The 26,861-nt window shown below is 43.3% G+C and overlaps 1 protein-coding gene across 2 annotated transcripts in view; it reads right to left on the bottom strand.

Annotated features, from left to right (window-relative positions):
• Nucleotides 1-26,861, bottom strand: part of SMARCC1 (SWI/SNF related BAF chromatin remodeling complex subunit C1) — a 153,155-nt gene that overhangs the window by 40,405 nt on the left and 85,889 nt on the right. For both annotated transcript variants that reach the window (XM_074985235.1, XM_074985236.1), the window contains 3 exons: nt 18,376-18,431; nt 16,447-16,561; nt 14,603-14,757 (listed from right to left, as the gene is read on the bottom strand). In XM_074985235.1, the coding sequence (XP_074841336.1) occupies nt 14,603-14,757; nt 16,447-16,561; nt 18,376-18,431 (326 nt within the window). The remainder of the gene's footprint in view (nt 1-14,602; nt 14,758-16,446; nt 16,562-18,375; nt 18,432-26,861) is intronic.

Genomic DNA, 26,861 nt, shown 5'->3' with positions numbered 1-26,861 from the left:
CACCTTCCACCCCAGCATTAACCGAAGGAAACAGCAACAACTAAAGTTAGACTTTCAAAAGTCAGCCAATCCAGGTCACATGCTTCCAAGAGTTTTGAATTAGCTGTATTAATTTTTGATTTTTCAGTAAGTCTTGTAACTCCAGGAAATGTGTAGAGCATGTGAAGAAAACTAATGTTAAGTCAATATGTAAAAAGTGTCAAGAGAATGAGCTGGGTAATTATAAGCCTGTCACCCTGACATGAATCCCAGACAAAATAATGGAACAGCTGACATGGCATGTGATTAGCAATAATGAAAACATATTAATGCAATCAATGTGGGGTCATAAAAGTAGATCCTGTCAAACCTGTTATATTTTGGATGAGATTTGAATGATAAAGGTAACACTGTTAACATATTTAGAGTCTGTAAGATCTCTGACTTGCTGCTGTATAACATTATAATTACAAGACTAGAACAAAATCAACATGCCATACTTTACACAGAGTAAAAATTCTCACCAATAGCTCTCGAACCATATTGTTAATGGGGGATTATCATCAACTGGGCGAGTTTTTAGTGGGGTCTTCTGGAGATCAATTCTTGGCACTCTACTTTTAAACATTTTTATTAATGTCTGGAAGAAAACAAAACCACTGATAAAGTTTGAGGATGACTCAAAGGTTAGAGGAATGGTAAATAATAAAGAGGACTGGTCACTGATAGAAAGCAAGATGGATCACTTGATAAGAAGGGCACAAGCAAACGGGATGCTTACCAATATAGTCAAGTGTGAAGTCATACATGTAGGAACAAAGAACTAGGCCACACTTCTAGGATGAGGGACTCCACACCAGAAAATGCTAATTCTGAACCAGCTGGGCATCACGTTGAATAAATCAGCTGGACAGGAGTTCCCTTGCAATGCTGTGGCCAACTAGATAGATGTGATCGTTGGAAGTATGAAGATGAAACTGAGTAAAAACAGAGAGGTAGTTTTGCCTCTGTATTTGGCAATGATATGATCGTGACTGGAATAGTGTGCTTGGTTCTGGTATACAAAATTTAAGAAGTATGCTGATAGATTATAAAGGATTCAGAGAAGAGCCACAAGAATAATTAAAGATCTGGACAATATCCCTTATGATAGACTCAAGCAGCTAAATCTATTTATCAAATGTAGACGAAAGCGAGATCTGATCAGAATTTAGTACCTACAAGGGGAACGTATATTTAATAATGGGTTCTTTGATCGAAGAGACAAAGGTACATCATGTTTCAATGGAAGTCAAAGCAAGAAATTCAGGTTAGCTGTAAGGCACACATTAACAGTGAAGATAAGTAATCACTGGAACAATTTAACAGAACATACTGGATTAGACCAATGGTCCATTTATCCAAAGTCCTTTTTCCCAACTATGGCCAATGCCAGGGACTTCCAAGGGAATCATCAGGAAAGGCAATAGCTGAGCGATCCATCCCCTCTTGTTCACTTCTCGCTCATGGCAATCGGAGGCTACGGACACGCAGAGCATGGGGCTGCATCTCTGATAATCTGGGATACTAGTCATTGATGGACCTGTCCTCTATGTTAGCCTTCATAACACCCCTTGCAATGAGTTCCAAAGACTGACCACTTTGTGTGATGTGCTTCCTTATATTTGTTTTAAACCTGCTGCCATGTGACCACTGGTTCTTATTTACTTAACATTTCCGTATTCAATCATCTCATTATTCAAGAAGTGGGTGCTATGTTTTCTGTTTTATCATCAATCCTAGTGGTTTCCAGGCTATGGTGCATGGATCACTGGTGATCCGTGTGGACACTGCAGGTGGTCTGTGAGGATAAAAAATGGTAATCAAATCCCCTTTTCACAGTCTGGCTGCAGATGCAGTGACTTTGATGAGATAAGGGGGAGGGTTACAGAGGTTTTGTTCAGGAGGTTGGCCAGGAGGAGGAAGCCCCTGGCAGGAAGGCCAGGCCTGGCTGCACTGGGCTCCGAGCCCCTCCCATGGGAAGGCTGGATCTGGCTTCTCTGGATGGGGTGAGGGACATATAGGGGGAGCTGGGATCATACCTGTGAAGAAAGCGTGTATAGAGGGAGGTGGGAGTGTATCTGGGTTGTGTGTTTTTGTGCGACCTGGGGTGTACCCACATGGAATGTGTGTGTGTGTGTGCAAGAGCTAGAAGCGTGCTTACATGGAGCCTGTGTGTGCGCGTGCACGCACATGTGCCAGAGCTTTCTTCATGTGCCAAGTGGAGTATGTGTTTGTGTGGGAGCATGAAGGAGCTGGGAGCTTCCTTGTCTTGGATTGTGGGGGGAGTGTGCTCACCATGGGTGGGTGGGTTGGGGGAGAGGACAGATATATGGTCACGGAGTGTGCATGTGAAGGGTGTCGGATGTGCCCTCAACATGCACCGGCCCCAATGTGTGTTAACAGACGTCCTTTGCATATTCAGCCGTTAGAGCATGGGAACCCTAAAATGGATCAGTGGCTTTTATCACAAGGAGACACACAAATGGCCAAAAGAATAGTGAGACAGCAGCAAATAAAAGTAATGAAGTAAGTGAAGAATGTGGAGAAAATACAGTGGTGAATACTTAAAACTGGGATTTACTTCCTTTGGAACTGAGAACAAACCTTACCAGTGTGCCTTGTGTGCTATGATGCTCTGTAAAATGAAAGTTTAAAGTCTGCTAACCTCCGCTGTCCACTGGAGTCTAAATGTGAGGAATGAGAGTCCAAGCCAATTCAAATTTTTAAAACTAAGCTCAAAGAATTTCAAAGCAGCAAGGGAATTATGGCAGGCACATCTCAAGGCAATTGTAGCTAGGATCACACCAAAGACAGGGAAACCAAACAATTAGGGACGACTTACTTCCAGTGGCTAAGCAGATGGTGCGTGTTACGCTGGGAGAGGGCCTGCAAGCAAATTAACAATTCCATTGTAGGATGGCACAATCCAATGCAGAAACGATGAGATTGCCCACAACGCATGCGAGAATGTGAGCCAGAAGATTTTATGTACTTCAACTGGATGAATCAACAGACACTGAAAACCTTTCAAGCCTGCTTGTCTATGTAAGGTATGAACACAAGGAGGACTCTCTCTTTAGTAAATCGTTGCCCACATGCTCAACGGCAGAGGCTATTTTTGACATACTGAAGTGCTTCATCATTGAAAATGGGTTTGATTGGGCAAAATGTGTTGGACTTGGCACAGATGGGGCCTGTGAGATGTTAGGCCAACACAGTGGGGCTGTTACATGTGCAAGAGTAGTGGTTCTATGACCAGCATCTATAGGGAGGCATTAGCTGCAAAGAAAATGCCTGCTGATCTCAAGACTGCTTTGAAGGAAGCGGTTAAAACAGTTAATTACACCAATGCCCATCCACTGAATTAGCAAATATTTGCAGCTCTTTGTGATGAGATGGGTAACGATCACTTCTGCCCACATGTCTGCTAGTTGTCCCAAGGAAAGGCACTTGCTCATCTTTTTGAGTTGCATGATGAGGGGAGAATTTGTTTTTTCACTTGACTCAAAGTTTGAACTTTCACATTGCTTTGGTGATTTTTCAGTTACTTTTGAAATTAGCATATATGGCAGATATTTTCTATCACTTGAATGTCCTCAATCTGCCCCTTTGGTGGGAGGAGAAAAAAAAAATCAATGAACAAGGCAAAATAGAGGCAATGATCAAGAGAAGAATGATGTGGGCCAAATGACTTCAAGAGTCTAATGATGACTCATTTGGTCAAAGCAAAGATTCAGCTTCCAAACAGCATGAAGCATCCTTAGAGCACCTCCAAAGTTTGAAAATAAACCTATGCAAGTACCTTCTGGTGCCTGACAAAATTCAGCTGGATAGGAAATTTCTTTACAAGCCTTCATGGTGTCATCTTCACAAGTCTGATGTCAACAGAGCAAGACAGCCATGTGGAACTTGGCCTGTCACAGTACTTTAAAGCAGGATTCTTCTTTGCAATACCTGACTGACCTTTGGCTTAAAAGTCGCTTCAGAATATCCAGCGCTGTCTGACAAGGCAGTAATGCTTCTGATGCCTTTTACCACAACCGACCTTTGCAAAACTGGGTTTTCTGTACTTGTCACACTGAAGGCCAAATATCAGAATGAACTTCATGATGAAGCAGATCTCTGAGACGGCCATCGTTGGAACCTGACATCAAGCGTTTGACATCTGTGAAACATCAGCCTTATCAAATGAGAACTTATCTTCTTCCCCACTGGTAGGCCTACTGCAGGTAAATGTACTGTGATGACTGCAATATGTTTGGAAGTGAGCATAATAAACTTTGAAACAGCTATGTTCTAAATACCTCTTTATATAAAGTTTGACTCCCATTAGCTGTGTTAAAAATGTGTGAAACTACTTGCTCATGTGATGACACACAAGAACTTTCCATCACGATGTGGTGGTCCGCATAAAAGACATGGCTGGAAACCAATGATCTATCCCTTCTCCTAATGGTTCCTAACACAGTTACGTTTTTGGTTTTTGGTTTTTGTTTTTTTGGTTTTTTTGTCTTCTATCACCCACTGAAAACAATGACCCCAAGATCTGTTTCTTGAGTAGCAATAGATAATTTAGACCTAATCGTTTGTACATACAGCTGGGTTTATGTTTTCCCATATGCACTACTTAGCATCTGAAGGCACTTGAACAATATCATCAACGCTGCCTCAGGAGAAACCTAAATATCTCTTGGGAGAATAGGCGCACAAACATGGTCCTTCTGAAAGGGTCAGACATGATCAACATTGAAGTCGTTATCATTCATCAACAACTTTGTACAGGTCACATGGTTCGGATGTCTGATCAGTGCCTCCCAAAACAGACCCTTTCTGAGTTGGAGGAAGGAGAGAAGCACGTTGGGGACCAGCGGAAGCGATGTAAGGACATGCTGAAGGCACACACGAAAAAGTGTGACAATGGTGTTGACACTCGGGAGAACCTTGCCCAAGACCATCCTTGTCAGTGGAGAACAGTAATCCGTGAGGGGGTGGCACAATTTTAGGGGACCCACCACAGTGCAGATGAGGAGAGGCACTGAAGAAGAAAACAGCATCAAAAACAGCCCTGCACCCTTCCAACTTGCCCCTTCTGTGATAAGACTGTGGCTCCAGAATTGAGTTGATCAGCCATCAATAGACTCAGAAATAGGAGGGTGACACAGAATCATAGAATACTAGGACTGAAAGGGACCTCAAGAGGCCATCGAGTCCAACCCTCTGCCCCACTGGCAGGACCAAGTACTGTCGAAACCATCCCTGATAGACATCTATCTAACCTGTTCTTAAATATCTCCAGCCATGGAGATTCCACAACCTCGCTTGGCAATTTATTCCACTGTTTGACCACCCTAACAGTTAGGAACTTTTTCCTAATGTCCAACCTAAACCTCCCTTGCTGCAGTTTAAGTCCATTGCCTCTTGTTCTATCCTCAGAGGCCAAGAAGAACAAGTTTTCTCCCTCCTCCTCCTGACACCCTTTTAGATACCTGAAAACCGCTATCATGTCTCCCCTCATCTTCTCTTTTCCAAACTGAACAAGCCCAATTTTTTCAGCCTGTCTTCATAGGTCACATTCTCTAGACCTTTAATTATTCTTGTTGCTCTTTTCTGGACCCTCTCTAATTTCTCTGCATCTTTCTTGAACATGAAGACGTCCTACTCATCGAGTGACCACCAAGACTTCGCATTTATCAACAATGAATTCCATCTGCTATTTTGTTGCCCATTCACCCAGTTGAGATTTCTTGGTAACCCTGCAGTCGCTTTTAACTTAAGTAGCTTGAGTAACTGTGTTGTCATCTACCAATTTTGCCACCTCATTAATTACCCCTTTTCCAGCTTATTTATGAATCTGCTGAGCACCACTAGTTCTAGGAGTTTCCTCCCTTGCCTGTGAAAACTGAGCATTTATTCCTACCCTTTGTTTCCTGTTTTAACCAGTTACTGATCCATTAGGACCTTGCCAAGGGCTGTGGGTGGATTCTCTATCACTGGCAAATTGTAAATCAAGACTGGATGTTTTTCTAAAAAAATCTGCTGTAGTTTCAACAAATTATTTCATGAAAGTTCTATGGGCCATGTTAGCAGGAAGTGAGATGAGATCACCACAATAACCCCTTCTGTCCTGATAATCTACGAATCAACAATCTTGTTTTGATCAACTACATGACTAGATAAATGGCATTAAATCCATCTGCATCAGAATGGGTGTTCAGGGGTGAAAAAAAATTAAAAAGGACACATAGGTCCTCAAATGTATTTTTGCAGTATGGGAAAATTCAGCAATTTGGGGTTGGGAAGGGAAGAGAGGCAACAGGTATACCACCAAAATATTAAGAAAAACAAGACCCTCCCCCCCCCAAACCAGTAATGTCCAGTTAGAGCCTTTTACCAAAAATGTTAAACTACTTTACAAACGGTGTATGTATGAGAATTAGGAGCTCCATTCTACGTGTGGGAAACTGTAGTGAAGAGGTGAAGTGACTTGCTCAAATTCAAATTTACTAGCAGATGTACAAACAGAAACCACGTCTCCTGATGAACAGCTCTGAATTCTTCAGTAGACTGTGGTGCCTCCAAAACACAGACAGACATTCTCCTGATAACACTGTCCCCCTGCCAGCCACAGGAAAGATATTTCTAGATTTGTCCTGTAACTCCCACAGATCTATTTCTAATTCACAGTTTGCAGTATCACAATAGCTTTCCATCTAATCTAGAATTAGTGGTCGGGGGTTAATATTCAGAGTTGAAATTATTCCATCTCAGGCACAGGACATGGCACACTAAAGGCCTTCAAGCTCATAAGAACATAAGAACGGCCATACTGGGTCAGACCAAAGGTCCATCCAGCCCAGCATCCCATCTGCCGACGGTGGCCAATGCCAGGTGCCCCAGAGAAGGAGAACAGAAGACAATGATCAAGTGATTTATCTCCTGCCATCCATCTCCTGCACTTCTTCTGAAGGCTAGGGCACCATACTTTATCCCTGGCTAATAGCCATTTACGGACCTAACCTGCAAAAATTTATCAAGCTCTTTTTTAAACCCTAACAGAGTCCTGGCCTTCACAGCCTCCTCGGGCAAGGAGTTCCACAGGTTGACTGTGCGCTGTGTGAAGAAAAATTTCCTTTTATTAGTTTTGAACCTACTACCCATCAATTTCATTTGGTGTCCCCTAGTTCTTGTATTATGGGAAAAGGTAAATAATTTTTCTATATTCACTTTCTCCACACCATTCATGATTTTATATACCTCTATCATATCGCCCCTCAATCGCCTCTTTTCCAAACTGAAAAGTCCCAGTCTCTCTAGCCTCTCCCCATATGGGACCCGTTCCAAGCCCCTAATCATCTTAGTCACCCTTTTCTGAACCTTTTCTAATGCCAATATATCTTTTTTGAAGTGAGGAGACCACATCTGCACGCAGTACTCAAGATGTGGGTGTACCATAGTTTTATATAGGGGAAGTATGATATCTTTTGTCTTATTATCGATCCCTTTTTTAATAATTCCTAACACCCTATTTGCCTTACTAACTGCCGCTGCACACTGCGTGGATGTCTTCAGAGAACTATCCACTATAACGCCAAGATCCCTTTCCTGATCTGTCGTAGCTAAATTTGACCCCATCATGTAGTACGTGTAATTTGGGTTATTTTTTCCAACATGCATTACACTTACACTTACCCACATTAAATTTCATTTGCCATTTTGCTGCCCAATCACTCAGTTTGCTGAGATCTTTTTGTAGTTCTTCACAATCCCTTTTGGTTTTGACTGTCCTGAACAACTTGGTGTCATCTGCAAACTTTGCCACCTCACTGCTTACCTCATTTTCTAGATCATTGATGAACACGTTGAACAGGATCGGTCCCAGGACTGACCCCTGGGGAACACCACTAGTTACCCTCCTCCATTGTGAAAATTTACCATTTATTCCCACCCTTTGTTTTCCAGCTTTTAACCAATTCCCGATCCATGAAAGGATCTTTCCTCCTACCCCATGACCACCTAATTTACATAAAAGCCTTTGGTGTGGGACCGTGTCAAAGGCTTTCTGGAAATCTAGGTATATTATGTCCACTGGGTGCCCCTTGTCCGCATGTTTATTAACCCCTTCAAAGAATTCTAATAGATTAGTTAGACACGACTTCCCTCTGCAGAAACCATGCTGACTTTTGCCCAACAATTCGTGCTCTTCTACGTGCCTTGCAATTTTATTCTTTACTACTGTTTCTACTAATTTGCCTGGTACTGATGTTAAACTTATCGGTCTATAATTGCCAGGGTCTCCTCTAGAGCCTTTTTTAAATATTGGTGTTATATTGGCCGTCTTCCACTCATTTGGTACCAAAGTGGATTTAAAGGATAGGTTACAAACCACTGTTAATAACTCCGCAATTTCACATTTGAGTTCTTTCAGAACCCTTGGGTGAATGCTGTCTGGTCCTGGAGACTTGTTACTATTCAGCTTATCAATTAACTCCAAAACCAACTCTAATGTCACTTCAATCTGAGTGAGTTCCTCAGATTTGTCACCTAAAAAGGCTGGCTCACATTTAGGAACCTCTGTAACATCCTCAGCCGTGAAGACTGAAGCAAAGAAATCATTTAATCGCTCTGCAATGGCACTGTCTTCCTTGATCGCTCCTTTTATATCTTTATCGTCCAAGGGCCCCACTGCTTTTTTAGCAGGCTTCCTGCTTCTAATGTATTTAAAAAACATTTTACTATCGTTTTTTGAATTTTTGGCTAGCTGTTCCTCAAAATCTTTTTTTGGCTTTTCTTACTACATTATGACACTTAATTTGGGAGTGTTTATGTTCCTTTCTATTTTCCTCACTAGGATTTGACTTCCACTTTTTAAAAGCTGCCCTTTTCTCTCTCACTGCCTTTTTAACATGGCTGTTTAGCCATGGTGCTTCTTTGTTACGTCTCTTACTGTGTTTTTTTATTTGGGGTATACATTTAAGTTGGGCCTCTAGTATGGTGTCTTTAAACAGTTTCCATGCAGCTTCCAGGGATTTTAGTTTAATTACTCTACCTTTTAGTTTCTGTTTAACTAGCTTCCTCATTTTAGTGTAATTCCCCTTTTTGAAATTAAATGCCAGAGTGTTTGACTGCTGTGGTGTTCTTCCCAACACAGGAATATTAAAAGTTATTATATTGTGGTCACTATTTCCAAGCGGTCCAGGAACAGTTACCTCTTGGACCAGATCCTGCGTTCCAGTCAAGACTAGATCGAGAATTGACTCTCCCCTTGTGGGTTCCTGTACTAGCTGCTCCAAGAAGCAGTCATTTAAGGCATCAAGAAATTTAATCTCTGAATCCCGTCCTGAGGTGACATGCACCCAATCAATATGGGGATAATTGAAATCTCCTATTATTACTGTGTTTTTTATTTTGATAGCCTCTCTAATCTCCCTTATCATTTCAGCATCACTATCACTGTCCTGGTTAGGTGGTCGGTAATATATTCCTAATGCCATATTCATATTAGAGGAATGAATTGTTATCCATAATGATTCTATGGAACATTTTGATTCCTTTAGGATTTTTACTTCATTTGATTCTATATTATCCTTCACATATAGTACCACTCCGCCACCCGCACGACCTGTTCTGTCTTTCCGATATAATTTATATCCCGGTATGATAGTGTCCCACTGATTGTCCTCATTCCACCATGTTTCTGAGATGCCTATTATGTCAACTTCCTCCTTTGATATGAGGTACTCCAGTTCACACATCTTATTAGACAGACTCCTAGCATTAGTGTAAAAGCACGTTAAAAAACTACCACTATTTATATGTCCGCCTTTCACAGACGCGTTGGATTTTTTTATATGCGATTGTTTCACATCTGATCTTGCCCATATATTATTTCCCACGTTCCCTATCTGACTAACTTCTAGGGAATCCCTATCTATGGAGCCTCGTGTAAGAGAAGTCTCCGTCCGATCCAGGTGCTCCCCCGCACCAATCGGCTTTCCCCCACCTCTTAGTTTAAAAACTGCTCTACGACCTTTTTAATGTTTAATGCCAGCAGTCTGGATCCACCTTGATTTAGGTGGAGCCCATCATTCCTGTATAGGCTCCCCCTACCCCAAAAGTGTCCCCAGTTCCTAATAAATCTAAACCCCTCTTCCCTACACCATCGTCTCATCCACGCATTGAGACTCTGAAGTTCTGCCTGTCTATCTGGCCCTGCGCGTGGAACTGGAAGCATTTCAGAGAATGCCACCATAGATGTTCTGGATTTCAGTCTCTTTCCTAGTAACCTAAATTTGGCCTCCAGAACATCTCTTCTACCCTTCCCTATGTCATTGGTACCAACATGTACCACGACGACCGGCTCCTCCCCAGCACTGCCCATAAGTCTGTCTAGATGCCTCGAGAGATCCGCAACCTTCGCACCAGGCAGGCAAGTCACCATACGGTTCTCCCGGTCATCACAAATCCAACTATCTATATTTCTAATGATCGAATCCCCCACTACTAAAACCTGCTTCTTCCTAACAGCTGGCGCTCCCTCCCCCGGAGAAGTATCCTCGGCACGAGAGGATACAACAGCACCCTCTGGAAGGAGGGTCCCAACTATGGGATGGTTTCCCTCTGCTCCCATTGACTGCTCTCCTTCCCTGAGCCTTTCATCCTCCGTAACAGCATCAGGACTGTCAGATTGGAGGTGGGACAGCCCTACTATGTCCCGGAAAGTCTCATCAACAAACACCTCTGCCTTCCTTAGCTCCTCCAGTTCAGCCACCCTGGCCTCCAAAGCACGCACTCGGTCTCTGAGGCCCAGGAGCTCCTTGCATCGGGTGCACACATACACCACCCACCCACAGGGTAGGTAGTCATACATACTGCACTTGACACAATAAACTCTTTGAATTTTTAGGGCAAATGGGAAAATTAGTCCTTGCTGCACTCCAGTTTTACACTGGAGCATGAAGGTCCTGCTTACAGGACATTATTTTTACTAATAAAAAGTTTCTGTCTCCCAAAATTAAAATGACTAAATTATCTAAGCCTTCCCCCCTCTGACATCCACCATCAAAGGAGGAAAATGGGGACATGAGCTTTATTGGGAGCAAGAAGCTTCAAAATAAAAGATCAATTTTCACTGCTATTTACATTTTTATTGTTTTCCTGAAAAGCTCACTGATTCTCGGCATGCAAAAGACAAGCAACTCTTAATACAAGTGCATGGTGCTCACACTGTAAGGGGTTTTGCTATTTACAGAAGACTTCTTTCCTACTCTTCAGACCTAGAGGTAGCTATGTAAAATTCCCTACAAGAGGCCACGTGGTTTGATGCTCCAGCACCTTTTTGGGAAACAGTCCCACATGATAGGAGCAGAATTTGGTTTTACGTAAGGCCTTTCAAATATTTTATAAAATGCTTCCAGAAATCTAGCCACTGGTACTGCACTTGCTGCACATGTAAAGTTGCTGTTCAGAGCCTATTTGGAAAAGAAACATTCACTAGAGTTTTCATCAAATGTCATGGAATCACAATGCAAGAACCTCCAATAGTGTAACATCCTCCTGTTATCAGTCTGCACTACTTTTTTTGCACCTAAAGAAAATATACAGATATAGGTATCTAACAGATCTCACATTGAGTTTATAAGGCTGATAGAGAAAATACGACCTTGGAATTCATACCTCAAAATAATCCAGAAGTGAATAAGTGAACTGGGGAATCCCATATACCAGTTTAGTATACTACATTTTGAAGTCTTGTCAAACTAAAATTGTAAATGGAGCTTTGACCTCACCCACTTTCTCAGAACAATCACAATAAAATGATGCCTGACATGTCAAGGAGTGTAAACGTCATCATTAGTCTCAGGTTCAAGACTTTTCGAAGTTTAAATTGTTCCACTTTAGTGACATCATCCTACACTAGCTTCAAGGCATGCCCTTTTCCCAGATATGGATTTACAGCAATTTAAACCTAATCAGTAACAGAGAGATAGCTGTGTTAGTCTATATTCTATCAAAACAAAAAACGAGTCCAGTAGCACTTTAAACACTAACAATAATTTTTTACGTGGTGAGTTTCGCAGGACAGACCCACTTCTTCAGACCACAGCCATACCAGAACAGACTCAATATTTAAGGCACAGATAACCAAAAATAGTTATCAAGGTTGACAAATCAGAAAATTTGTTATCAAGGTTGGCAAATCAGAAGAGCAGAGGGGTGGCACGAGGGGGGGCGTGGAGTGGGGAAGACAAGAGTTAGATAAAACAAAAGTATGTAAAAGAGTCCTTACAATGGGCCAGATAATTGCTGTCCTGGTTTAAACCATATGTTAATGTGTCAAATTTGAATAAAAGAGTTCTGCACTCTCTCGCTGTAGGTGATCCTTCAAGTTCCTTTTCAGTAAAACACAGACTTTCAGGTCATTAACAGAATGGCCCACTCCACTGACATGCTGGCTGACAGGTCTGCGTGTCTGCTTTGTGTCCATTCATTCTTTGTTATAGTGGATAGTTATATCCACTATATAGAGTTATAGATAGATAGATAGAGTTATAGTGGATAGTTCTCTGAAGACATCCACGCAGTGTGCAGCGGCAGTTAGTAAGGCAAATAGGATGTTAGGAATTATTAAAAAAGGGATCGATAATAAGACAAAAGATATCATACTTCCCCTATATAAAACTATGGTACGCCCACATCTTGAGTACTGCATGCAGATGTGGTCTCCTCACCTCAAAAAAGATATATTGGCATTAGAAAAGGTTCAGAAAAGGGCGACTAAGATGATTAGGGGCTTGGAAAGGGTCCCATATGGGGAGAGGCTAGAGAGACTGGGACTTTTCAGTTTGGAAAAGAGGCGATTGAGGGGTGATATGATAGAGGTATATAAAATCATGAATGGTGTGGAGAAAGTGAATATAGAAAAATTATTTACCTTTTCCCATAATACAAGAACTAGGGGACACCAAATGAAATTGATGGGTAGTAGGTTCAAAACTAATAAAAGGAAATTTTTCTTCACACAGCGCACAGTCAACCTGTGGAACTCCTTGCCCGAGGAGGCTGTGAAGGCCAGGACTCTGTTAGGGTTTAAAAAAGAGCTTGATAAATTTTTGCAGGTTAGGTCCGTAAATGGCTATTAGCCAGGGATAAAGTATGGTGCCCTAGCCTTCAGAAGAAGTGCAGGAGATGGATGGCAGGAGATAAATCACTTGATCATTGTCTTCTGTTCTCCTTCTCTGGGACACCTGGCATTGGCCACCGTCGGCAGATGGGATGCTGGGCTGGATGGACCTTTGGTCTGACCCAGTATGGCCATTCTTATGTTCTTATGTTGTTGAAGAGAGTTTACAGCCTGTCCTATACACATGATGTGTGGGCATTGTTAGCACATGATGGCATATACGGTATTATTTTGTTAGTCTTTGAAGTGCTACTGGACTGCTTTTTTGTTTTGATAAACCTAATCAGGAACAAGTACAAGCATGCTCAGGGAACAGGCTAAGGCCTATATTAACAACACCTAGACTATAGGTAGATAACATGCATATACATCCAAACAAATGTCAGAATCACAACAGAGGCCAGGGTATGACTACCTGGGACTATAACAAACAGGGACCAAAGCCTGCTGGAAAATCTCAACACATTTCTACGCTGACCTGCAGTTTGGACAAAGGGGGTGTGAACAGCAGTGCACATAAAAGTGCTTTGCTGTAGCTTCCCCATGTGGATGCTGCAAACTCAGGACCTTCAAATTTGTACCCATAGCATCCACATGCCTGAAGAGAGTAAGAACATGGGTAGAAAAATCTAGGGTGCGCCTTGAGTACAGACTAGTGTAGCACTCCTCCCTGTGGCATCCCAGACCCTTGTCCTAACTTCTGTGCCTTTCACCTGCCTGGGCTTCTGCACCCTCATCACCTGACTTGAGCCCACCCCACACCTGCCAATTCTGCCCTAAGCCACCCTTCCTCGGCCCCTCCTCACTCCTTAACCCTCACTCCAGCCTTTAATTTTTCTTCCTGTTTGACAAATGCTGTAATTGAAAAAAGCATGAACATTATTATTAAAGAAAAAATTAACTTTACTTGAAGATCTGAGCCACATTGGATACATCCGCTTGTACCTTTTTAAGTATCATACTGCCCTCTAAGGTAAGTGTTACTTATTTTACTGATGAAGAAATTCAAGTACAGAGAAATTAAACAAGTAGCTTAAGGTCACACAACTAGTTTGTGGTAGATCCAAGAAGGGAAACTACAATTTTTGCCTCCTAGGCCTGTTTTGACCACTGAAGGGCCCACACTATACACTATACAGATGACATTGGGGTGAGATACAGGGAGATGTTTAGCTTGAGTTGAGTAAATTTTACTATGACAGCATTAAAATTATTCACAGGGAAACAACTGCACTTAATGTGAGTGTTCAAAGAGAAGAAGCGAAAGTGCACAAATACTGCAGTTACGATACTAGGGAGTAGCACTTCACAGTCCCAGAGGTTCAAACAAAGAGCCATTTTGAATAGTTCTCCCCTCCCTGAAACTGGAAGTCAGCTGCAGTGGATTTGTGTATGACAAACCTTTGCTTTGGTGGCAGCTGAGGCAAGAGCAGCAGCTGCAGCTGTAGCTACATTTCCTTCAGAGATTTCATGTTCCACTTTCTTCTTCCCAGCTTCGCTTTCTTTGTCTTTGCACGCATCAACGTTTTCCTTGTTCTCTTCTGCCTCCTTCTCTTCTAAAGAGATGACCCAATAATTCTTTTACACTCACTCTTCACAGTTAATGACCAGCATAACAGGGACAGGCTTCACACAGCACGTACTTACTTGCTCACACAGCACAAACCCATGCATGAGTGCGTTACAGCACTCCCACTTAGCTGTTTTATGTTATTACAGCACTTCTGCATTCCTCCACAGGCTGTCACGGTAGCAGTTTAAATTCCCCCACAACATATATACTCCAGAGTCTCCCTCCAAAGCCCCAAACCAGTGACCTTCCCACACTGGTTTCATTGTTCATCCCTGCACAACTCTTTCCCCCTCTTTTTCTTACTCTTTATCAACTATTAAGTTTATGTCCAGTAAACAAATGCCACAATTACCTCCATTTTTGAGAGGCAAATGGAGACCTCTTTTTATTGTCTTGCTCTGCTGTTTCCTAAAATCCTGACCAAAACAGCCCTTTCAGAAAAGATGTGTTGGGCCTACATGATACCATCAGAGCACAGATTCATGTAAGAAGTGACATAGTAGAGTAAACTTTTGATTTAATGGACGAATGCCGGGGCGGGGGGGGGTCCGTTAACTCAAAAGTCTGCTCAATCTGAGGGTATATGGCCCACCCACCCTCACCAGGCTCCCCCATCCCCAGTCCCCCCCACAAAATTGCTGGTGACTCAGAGCTACTGGCAGAGTCAGAACTGCTGCTGCCTGCAGGAGCTGTGGCTGGGGCCCCACCATGGCTAGAGATTCTGCTCTGGCAGCAGAAGCCATCATGGCTGGAGCCTCCCTTGTGGCCCATTAGGAGCCACTGCCGGAACTGTCCATCCACATCAGTGCCCCACCCTGGTGCAAGGAGCATGTGGCAGCTCCAGTGGCTCTGATAAGTCACCTGATGTACTTTGGGGGTTGGGGGGATGGTGTATTTAGGATTCTACATGCCCTGATTAAGTGGACTTTGGGAACAAAAGGAGGGGCTGGTGGAAGTCTGTTGTTCCCGAAGTCCACTAAATCAGGATCCATAAAAATCGAGGGTTCGTTGTATTTTAAAATATAGAAAGATAACATGATTTGCAGGTTCTTTATTCCCAACCAGTTGTATGAAATGATTTGCACAACCTCGTAAGGGATGCAGAAAATTTGTTAGCTATTAAGCACAAACCTGAGTTCCAAACAGACCCACTCATCCATTTCTTTACATTAGGAATGGCCCAACAGATTAGCAAAAAGAAAAAACACTCACTTATACAGTTTGTGCTCACTTTAGTTTACCAATTTGCTTACCCAGCCCTTACAGCCAAACTGAAAAAAAAAATTACAGAACACGAGACGTGGAACGGACCTCAAGAGGTCATCAAGTTCAATCCCCTGTCCTCATGGCAGGATTATGCACCACCTATATCATCCCTGATATTGATCTATCTAACCTGGTCTTAAATATCTCCAATGATGGAGATTCCACAGCCTCTCTAGGCATTTTATCCTAGATGAATCCCTATATTGAAGTCTGAAATGACCGCAATGTAAATTTAGCACTTGAGCTTTTGTGTGAAATGAACTGGAATATCTACTACGAACCAAGATGCAGACCTGATGTGCAAAAGGAAATGTTTTCGCTACAAGTAAGTTTATGGTTTACTCTACAGCATTGGAGAAAGACTTTTAATACTAAAATGCATTTCAAGTCACAGCTGGTGTCCTACCTGACTTGGTATCAGCAGTGACTTCACTCTCCTGCTCCTTTTCTGGATTTCTCTCATTTTCTCCTTCTTGTACCTTATCTCGGTCCTCCATCTCACTTTCTCCTTTGTTTTCAACCTGGAGCGTTGTAGGGAAAGGAAGGAAGAGAGGAAGTGAAAAAAAAAATTCCTTGTTGGCTTGGTCACAGATTCACTTTGAAATGCTCTACCATCCTTGGGAAAGTGGACTTCATTTGGGACTGTCTTGTCCCTCTTTTCACAACCATGGTCAAGGTTCTGGGGATGAAGCAACTGCCATATTAGATCAGATTTATGATCTATCTAGTCCTCTAAGCCATCTCCAACTTGGTGTAGCATCAGATTTTGCTTCAATAGTCAGTGCCAGAAACCCCATAATAGAAAGTGGTGGAAAAATCTTATCCCTCCCGAAGATTTCATTCTCATCCAGAAGAGACACCGGTTTAAGACCAAAGCATGAGATTCTTATATGCTTTCCAATCTTCTTTGTTAGGATTCAGTACTATAAATCTGCATATTCTTGATATTCACAAACATCCAATGCTTTTGAATCTAAGTTCTTGGCCTCAATAATGTCCTGCGGCAATTAGTGCTGCAGTCTAATTACACAGAGCAGGAAGGAATAGTTTTGTCCAACAGGTTTTTGCAAAAGTGGGACAAAAGAAAGGAAAATAAAATGGAGAGCTTGCTTATCTTGAACAGCAACTTCAGTTTAAGAGCTGTTTCCATAGAGGCGCCCGATCAAGAAAACAATGAATTAGATCTAGAGCAACTTTTTGGAATCTGGTGCAGGTCAGTACTGACCAGAAATCATTGCCATTACTACTAGATAGTTCTGTGACCGATCTGAAAAGAGCTACTAGTCAGAGTCAAGATCTTAGTGGACATTTATCTATATCACAAACCCCACCATTAAAATCATCTTCTGCTGCTTATCTCAGTAGGACAGATGAAGGTCTGAATGGACAGGCCGAACTCCTCTCTCATTCTTAGGCAGCTTGTCTTTAAGGGTTTGACCTTGCAGTACCCTGAAGCCTATAATGGTTTTGCCCGATTATCATGAGCTTAAACTCAAGCTCTAAGTCACAGCTGAGTCACATTCATTAGACAAAGGAGGGTAACTTGCACTGCCATTGTGATGTAACTATGAAAAAATGACTCCACTAAGGTTGCCAATCAAATTCTAATAGCTAAGAACTAAGGGCTAAGAATCCAAAAGCTAAGAACTATTTTCTGTGTCTTTCATCCTCTCAGCGTCTCTTGGTTTGTATTTGTGCTATAAAAGTAAGTTACTCAGAACATTTAGCAGTCCAACACAACTAAGTTACATAAATTCAAAAATTAGGAAATGTTCCTGGAAGACTACGATCTCTCTCTACTGATCCTGTGTTAGATTAGAGCAAAGACACTCGGAGAGCAAATTTCTCAATGACTTAAAATGTGGAGCCTCAAACATCAATCACAGCACTGCACAATCACGAGTTATAATCAGCAATACGCTAAAAGAAAAAATGTTGCAACGTCAGGATACACTACAGTTTTTCTGCTGGTACAGTTTTTCTACAGCTCTACAATTAAAGCTGACATCTCCACTTGGACCTTTCCTCAGCTTTCTTTCCTTAGAAAGGACAAGGGACACTCGCACTTTCCCTCTTAGATAAACTTGCAGGGAGACACCCCTAGACCAGGAATGTTCAATTCACTCTGTACATGATGAGGCTGAGAACGAGGAGCTCTTCATTAAATTTTAAGTCACCTGGGGGTAAAGACCCATCTTTTCACATTTCTACAGTGACCTGAGCAATGGGGCCCAATCTTTGATTAAGGCCCCCAAATGTTACTGTAACACCAATAATTCAGACTTGAGAACTCCATGAAAAGAATCACTACATCAGAGACAAACCGTAGACTTACCTTTTCTGACGGTTGTCCATCTGTCTCGGTTTCCATTTTTTCTTCTTCAACGCCATCTGTGAAAAGAAATACAAGTTCATAAAGCAGAGTGGTTAAAAGTGCAATAGCCACCATTTACGTTTGAAAATTGATTACGGGTCTAACGAAAATTTCACGCTTTATTCTGTTGTGGTAACTGGGATTACATATTTACACCTTAATTGTGAGTTTAACTGTAAAAAGCACATGTAAATTCAAAAGATGTCAAAATCTATAACAAATGTTGATGGAATTAGGTGCAAGAAAACCAGGCAAACTGGATTTGATTAAACCGAGAGAGTCACGTTCACCATGATGACTGCTACCCCCCATCATATCTGGGGATTCCAGGACTTCGCAATTCTAATCCTGAGGCCTGGTCTGAACTAGGAGATTAGGTTGAACTCTGCTGATTGAGGTAAATTTTCTAAGCAATCAGTCCACATTATAGGGTCCATTCAGCTAACTTTAAGGAGTCATAGTCTTCTTTGCTACTTCTGCTCTTCATGAGGAGAAAGCCAAAAATCAACCTTGCAAGGTTGACTTTAGGATAGTGCAGATGGAGCACTGTGAAATTCGACATTCTTAGCCTCCTGGAGGTATCCCACAGGGCCCCAATGTGACCACTCTTGCCATCACTTTCACCTTCCCTGCTCTCCAGGTGTGCAGGAAATGGCCTGGGAACATTTGAATTTCATTTCCTATTTGGCCAGTGTGGTGAGCGGGGAAGGTAGCATGCCTCTGCAGCACACCTTTGTCACGAATTCCCATGGTCGCAGACAAGCTCCAGCATGGAGTGTGCATGAGATCCAGAACCTCGTTGCCGTATTTGGGGTTGAAGTTGTTCTGGCAGAACTATGAAGCAGTAAAAGAAATGGAGATAGATATCTATGCCAAGATCTCACAGGGCAGGGTGGAAAAAGCATACACCAGGGACACGCAGCACTGCCATGTGAAAATAAAAAAAGCTCAGGCAGGTGTACCAGAAGACAAAAAGGAAATGTATGATCTGGGTCATCACCACAAACATGCTGCTTCTATGAATAGCGGCATGGGATTCTGGGAAATGGGGGAACCCAATCACTGTGCCCAAAAAGTCCCAGAGATTCATTAGGCAGTTTCTGGCAATAGCAGGGAAGACATGGAGGGTGAGGAAGAAGAGGATGACAACAATGGTGTGATGGAGTGGGGGGAGTGCATGTGTGAGTCAGGCTGGATGTCTGAGGCAAGCAGCAGCTCCCAGTGGCTAAGGATGACCCTGGGGCTACAACTGGCAGGTAACACCTCTGCCTGAACAAAGAGCAGGGAGGAGCTGAGCTGGGTTTTGAATCGGGGGTGGCAGTTAGAGGCTAGGAAAAGGGAGAGCTGGAAGGCAGCCAGCCTGAGGAGGGGGAAGCTACACCCCAGAGGGGCACCCCTCGGGGTCTTCTCCCCAGGACAGGTTGGAAGGACTGTCTCTGGCTGCTATGCTGTCGCTTCTGTGAGAAACTGGGCATCTGTTGCCTAATAAACCTTCTGTTGTACCTGCTGAGTGACAGTCACTCCTGCCAGCGGACGGGGTGCAGTGCAGGGGGACCCTTGAACCCCATCACAAATGGTCAGCAGGCAAACTGAGCGGCTGATCTTATGAACAGCTCATCATCATCAACAACTGTGGGCTCAGTGCCCGTTGGTGTCTGATCTCTCTCTCACTATTTTCTTCTATCTTTCCCTGTCCAGTGCGGAGTGGCTTAGTTTCTTTAGACTAGCTCCGCATCTATCTACTATATCATCTATCCACTCTCTGTGGGGTCTGCTTCTCTTATTCGAACTGTCCATTATGCCAAATACCAAGGTCTTGATTTTTCGTTTGTCATTCTTTCTGCAAATATACCCAAATAGTTATAGTTTCCATTTTATAACCTTTTGCAGCAGGCTCTTTCGGCTGTATCTTTCCATATAATTCCTCACTGGTGACCTTCTGCATCCATCCTATTATCAGAATCTTTCTATAACAACTCCTTCAAACACCAATATTCTTCTTTTTGAACCTTTCGTTATCACCCATGTCTCACATCCGTACAATATGCTGCTGAACACACACGTTTAAGATGCTCAGCTTCATTCTTAAGCTAATTGCTTTGCTTTTCCAGATCTTATCCATCACCTTCAAACTCGCTCTTGCTTTCGCTATTCTAGTCGCTATTTCCTTCTTACAGTCTAGATCATACGTTATGTTGCTCCCCAGATACGTCAACTCTACATTTTCTAGTTCAATACCATCCACACTGATCTTCCTTCTTATTTTCTTATTTCCAAATATCACTTTGTTTTATCGATGTTCATAATCAGTCCATACCACTTCCCTTCTTCGTTTAGCACCTGCACCATTTTCGCTAGCTTCTCCTCATCTTTCCCAACAACAACTATATCATCCGCGAACCTCAAGTTAATTCTTTTCCCATGCACAGATACTGTCCATATCTACCTCTTCCTTGATTTTGTCCACTACTCTCTCCAGTGTGATGAAACTGATGAAGATACTTGGCAATATTGGATCTCCTTGTCTCATACCTCTACTTGTTTTAAATCAACTTCCCAACTCCTCACATGTTCTCACTGCTGCCTCCACATTATCTCTGACATCCTTCAAAAACCATATCAATCTGCTATCCATGCCGTATGGCTCCAACACTGCCCAAGTCACTTTCTGATCTATGCTGTCAAATGCCTTTTGAGAATCGACAAAGCAAGCATATATGTTCTTGTTCTTTCGTTGAGCTCTCTCCGCTATTCACCAGCAGGTAGGAACATTTTTTAAAATTTTGGATCTCATCCCTCCTCCCAAGATGTTTTGCAGCCAAACCCCGATGGCTGGTAGGGTTCTTCTGGTGAGTTCTTTTTTAATCATGCTACTATGGGTTAAGGCAACTGGGTGATCTGTGGCAGACACTGTACGTAGACAGCCTGGGCTCGCCAGAGCAACTTGTTAAAGTGTCTTGGAACTGAGTGCCTATCTCCTGTGCACATCTCCATAAAGTTCTGACAGATAACTCTTTAATCCTTCTCATGAGGTTTCTGGGAAGGCCTGCCCTATTCCAACCTCCACAACAGGAAACCTTTCCATGCCAAGCCACCGGTAAGTAAGCTGGCATCACTGCACCACAGATCAGTGCTGCATACCGACCAACCTCGTACCCACATTCAATCATTCAAAGCAGGGAGGGGACGCAAGACACCTGCCACAGCCCCAAGGCCCCACGCTTCCAGCATATGCAGCAGCAGAAACTGCTTTTGGAATCACAGGCTTGAAAGCATGCCCCAATCTGCGCCTTACCATGACTGAAACTGAACTGAGTCAAGCAGATCCTCAGAGATCTCCGTGTAGTACCTACTGCACATAAGATGCTTAAAAGTCAAAATTTGTCCTTGTACACAACACATCACTTTTACTTGCCACAGAGGCTCTTTCACGAAACTCCTTTGCGTTGTGAAACTTATTTAAAGTAAATACATCCTCCTAACATCTGGCCTTCACTTCAATTTGTTGCAGTGTACTCAACAGTGTGTTCTTTGACCACCGCTCTTTTTGACCCATGCTGTTAGACTAGCACAGATCCAAAGGAGAAAACAAACACGGGATGATATGTTCTAGAGCACATACAAGCTGCCTGCATGGGCAGGGCACAGTTAAATGCACAGAGGACAACCACACTGGAGAACAGGAGGGTGGACTGGAAGGAGAGGAGAGTGCATAAAGAGCATGAAGCAGATCAAGGAGGACATGTTGAAGTTGATGATGTAGCAAACAGAGCTCCTAAAGAGCTTGGAACAGAAGCACAGAGCCCCAGTGCAGTACATGATGAAACTTACCCTCCTCACCATGTTCCATACCCTCACCCCATCTGCACCCCAGAATGTGGGGGGCAGGGTGTGGGGAATCAAGGACAGACTTGCATTCCACTCTCAAGGTCAGAAAGCAGAAGGCTGACATTCCCTCAACTATAACGGCAAAAAGCCTCTTGCCCTTGCTTAGCCACCTCCGAAGTTGCTGTCATGAACTCTTACTATCCCCTGAATAAAAAAGGTTAAGGGTGCAAAAACAGTGTCTTAATTGCTTATGTTGCATGGAGGCTGGGGAGTGGGGGCTGGGGTTGGTTTACAGGACAGCACACATCACCCAGGGGGCACCTCTTTAAGAGCAACAGACATGACTGCCGTATCGCTGTCTGATTATTCACAAAGCTGTTTTTCAAAGCCTCCCTAATTAGCAGTGCCCCTGGCTGTGCTCTCCTTCTCGTCTTGGTGTCTGGTTGCTCATAATTAGTGGCCAGGTGATCTGCCTCTGTTCTCCAACCTGACATGAAATTTTCCCACTTAAACTCACATACATTATGGAGCACATAGCAGGCTGCCACCACAAGGTAAATGTTGCCTTTGCTGAGGTCTAAACAAATCAGGAGGTTCTTGAACCTGGCTTTTAAATGGATAAATGCATATTCTACCAGCATTCTGCACTTGCTCAGACAGCAGCTGAACTTTTCTTTACTGCAGTACAGTTTTCCTGTGTTTGGCCAAGGGAGCAAGGGGTAAGTTGGATCTCCCAGGATCACTAATGGTGATTTTCTGGTCTGTGAAGCACTCCTTGCAGTTTAGGTACTCTGTGGCAAAGTGGTCTGGGGTTCCAAGACAGGGATGTGCATTCCATCTCACCCCGACCAGAGTTACAGAACCTCATTATGGCAAAACCATCCACTATATTCTGCACATTTCCCAGAGTCAACATCCTTTGTAGCAGATGGTTATTGATTGTCTTGGCTACCCGGATCATAGCAGCTCCAAATGTAGATTTGCTCACTCCGAATTGACTGCCCTTTGACTAATAGCTGTCTGGCGTTGCAAGCAGCAACAGAGCTATTTCCACTCACTTCAGAACAGTCAGAGCAAGTCTCATTTTGGCATCACAAGTATCAGAGAGGGAGCCCTATTAGTCTGTATCTTCAAGAACAACAAGAAGTCCTGTGGCACCTTATAGACTAACAGATATTGTGGAGCATAAGCTCTTGTGGGCAAAGACCTGCTTCATCAGATCCGTGAGTGAGTCATGACAAAGCGGGTCTTTGCCCACGAAAGCTTAAGCTCCACAATGTTAGTCTATAAGGTGCCACAGGAATACTTGTTGTTTTTGGTATCACAGTGCTTCAAGGTAACGGGAGGAGAAAACAAAGCAATTTCTAAAGTTTCATGAAAGTGTACTCATGCATATGGAAATTTTGTAGCCACTGCTGATCCTCTCATACCTGCAGAACAATGAAGTCCAAGCTCTCTGAGCTTTTTTCTCAGCACCAGAACCAGTGCTCCATTGTCTACAAAGCATCAAGTCCAGCGAGCATCTCCCTGTTCCTGCTCTCCAGTGTTTCACATTCATTTATGTTTGTCCTCCTCAGTCTTTATTGTTCTGAAGGCTGCTTAAGCTATGTACATACTGCAGCACAATACCTGAGGTGCTCATAATACTTGTCATAACACTCTGAAGCTGCATGGCTTCCATGCTAGCCTTGCAATGGCATCTGCATGGACATGACAAAAGGGTGTGAAAACACATTTTGCTGTTGCTTTCCAAAGGGAGGGGGGAGAAGAAAAGTGCACTACGTGAACCTGACAACACACACCCAGGTCCACCTACTGCACATTTTTGTTCCATCAGACACTGGGAGCTGCAAGGGGCAGCAGGAACAGTGGGATAGGTACCCACAGTGCATTGCTGACAAAGTCACAACTGCCAACGTTAATGGGGATGTGCTCCTGCAACTTCATGCATCCTCACGGTTACACGACTGAATGCTTTAAAAAAATCAACTTTAAATTCGACCTAGTCTTCTACTGTAGACATTCTCTGAGAGATGTCCTGACCAGAACAGGCCAGAGAGAGGGACCCAGGTAACACTGCCACTTCTACTGGCTCTAGCTGCTTCCATGCTCCCACCTGGTACGAAATGAAATCAGACCTCAACAGAAGCACCAACTCATTTCAACTAACCTTTTGTTTTCCCTAGAGGAACATTTATTACCACCTTTCATAACATCTAAGAACATCAAACAAGGTTTTTTTTCTTGTAAAACTCTCCCCACCTGAAGGGAACAAAAACGTGCCAAAATAAAAAGTCTTACTTAATTTTTTACATTTAAAATTCTTTATCTTTCCTTTATATTTAATAAAAGTAAAAGTAATTTCAATGGTGTTCGTGCCACGGTACCAAGCAGGCAGAGGTCTCTCAATGCCAAACCCTTGATCTTGTGTAACACTGATTAATGATGGACAATGACTGGGCCATTAAAATCTTTGGCCATTTATCCCACACAAATGAATACAATAGTTCTTTAGAAAGAGGCAAGAAAGCTCCCTAACACTGAACACTTGGGAGGTTTGGCAGCACAGTACATTAAGCTACTTCCACAGTTTAAAACTCAAGTTTAAATGCAGCTTCATCTCTGTGAGTTTGGCCAGCCAGGGTACATAAGACAAATAATATTAAAATAGCTATGTATAAAGATTCTGTTATGGAGGCCATGTTTGTGACTCTCAGAGACCTCTGGGATATTATCTGCTTCAGCCCCAGGGCAGTGAGGCCACAGCTGTCAGCTCTATAGAGGGGAGGTGTGGAGTGAGTGTAACGTGTTTAATCCACAGAGTAATTCTGTTGGTTGACTACAATTTAACAATATGTTCTGGCAATGTAGTCAATTTGTGTGTACAGATCTGGGTGGGGAACCTCCAGCCTGTGGCTTGCCTGGATCGAGACGGCAAGGCTCAGCATCTCTCTCTCTCTGCGTGTGTGCGCGTGCGTGCGTGCGCGCGCGCGGAGGACGGGAGAGAGGAGGAGAAAGAGCCCCAAGGCTTGTGGATGCTATCCAGGCAAGCTGGGGCTGGATTTGGTGTATGGGCTCTGCCTGGCTGGGGCTCTGTGTGTTGCTGCTCCTCCTCCCCTCCAGCTGAGGGAACCGCAGCACAGGGAGGTGCTCAAGGCCTTTTCCCCTGCTGCTCCTCCCACTGACTAGAATCACAGTCCATGGGAGAAGCAGGGGGCAGGGTCATGTATGGCCCCAGGGAGGTGCAACATGCAATTTTCCCCCCCTCCACTCCTGCAACCCCCACCTGCACTCCCTCAGAAGCCTGCTCCTGCACCCTCCCTCCCCAGCCCCCACTACCCTGCTGCAACCCACCTCCTGCTCAGATCCCCTCCCAGCCTACTCCTGCACCTTATCTCCCTCCCAGACCCTCAGCATGTTCCTGCACTCTACCCTCCTCCCAGACCCTTGTCTCTCACCTCCAGTCTGTTCCTGAACCTGCCCTCCCCAGCAACCCCCCCACACACCAAACCCCCACTTCTGTTCTCACCCCAGAGCAGGGGAGGGGCAGGGGAGACAAAAATATACTATCCCTGGGCCCTCAGAAGATTTAATCTGACCTGGGAAAGCCCTGAGCCTTGACACCTCCCTCCCTCCCCACTCACAGGGCTGGAACACAAGAGAAATGAGGTGTCCCAGTTGGGGACCACATCAGTGGCCTTTTTTTTTTTTTTTAAATTCTCCCTTGCCTGGTCACTGACCCAAGCAGTTTTCTCCACCCCAGTGGAAATGCTCCACAGCTGAGGCACGGAAGACCAGCCTCACTTAAGAATTTCTTGTATTACAAGAGCGGTAATTACGGCTGAAAACAAACTTCCTGAATTGCTTTGTGAACTCTACGCACATGGAAAGTCAGTAGCACACTACTTCCAATTTGCAGGTAATCAAAACACTATCACAGTCTAATTTTATCGTGTTATCCAAAACTGACAGTAGAAGAGTCATGTATGCCCTGTAAAAATATTCTCACGCTGAGTTCTAGCAACTCTACAAAACACTGTTTAAGCATTAAACATTCACAAGACAGCCTCTCATCATTTTCCTGCATTGGATTTGCAGACAAAAGCAAACAGAATCCTGTGGCACCTCAAAGATTAACAGAGTTACCTGGGCACAAGCTTTTGTAGACAAAGACCCACTTCCATCTGCCTAGCAGGTCTTTACACACAAAAGCTCATGCACAACTAAATGTGTTCATATTTAAGGTGCTACACGAATCACAAAACATTCATTCTTTTAAAAAGACATTTCTGAACAGTAAATTACTTATCTAAAGTTTTCTACATTTAAATCTTCCTATGCATTTATTAGTTACAATGAGGCAACATTATCATGTCCATTCTGTTTACTTTTTAAATTGCAACTTACATTTTTGCTGCAAGGACTAGTTCTCATTGAGATGACACTGCCAGAAATGTGGTATTTTGAAATTCAGCAACAAAAGAGTACACAAATAAATCTTGCACTTTCTCCACTCCAAGTTTTGGTTAGCCCTCCCCTTCCCTTGCATCACAAAATTTAGAGGAATTTCCTCAAACATCCAAAAATATATTCCTGTCTGCAATAAGACTAACCATGGA

This window comes from Carettochelys insculpta, chromosome 2 (assembly GCF_033958435.1).
Source record: "Carettochelys insculpta isolate YL-2023 chromosome 2, ASM3395843v1, whole genome shotgun sequence".
In the NCBI taxonomy this organism is placed as follows: Eukaryota; Metazoa; Chordata; order Testudines; family Carettochelyidae; genus Carettochelys; species Carettochelys insculpta.
The sequence above is the reverse complement of the archived record's forward strand: the minus strand, read 5'-3'. Positions and strand labels throughout refer to the sequence as shown.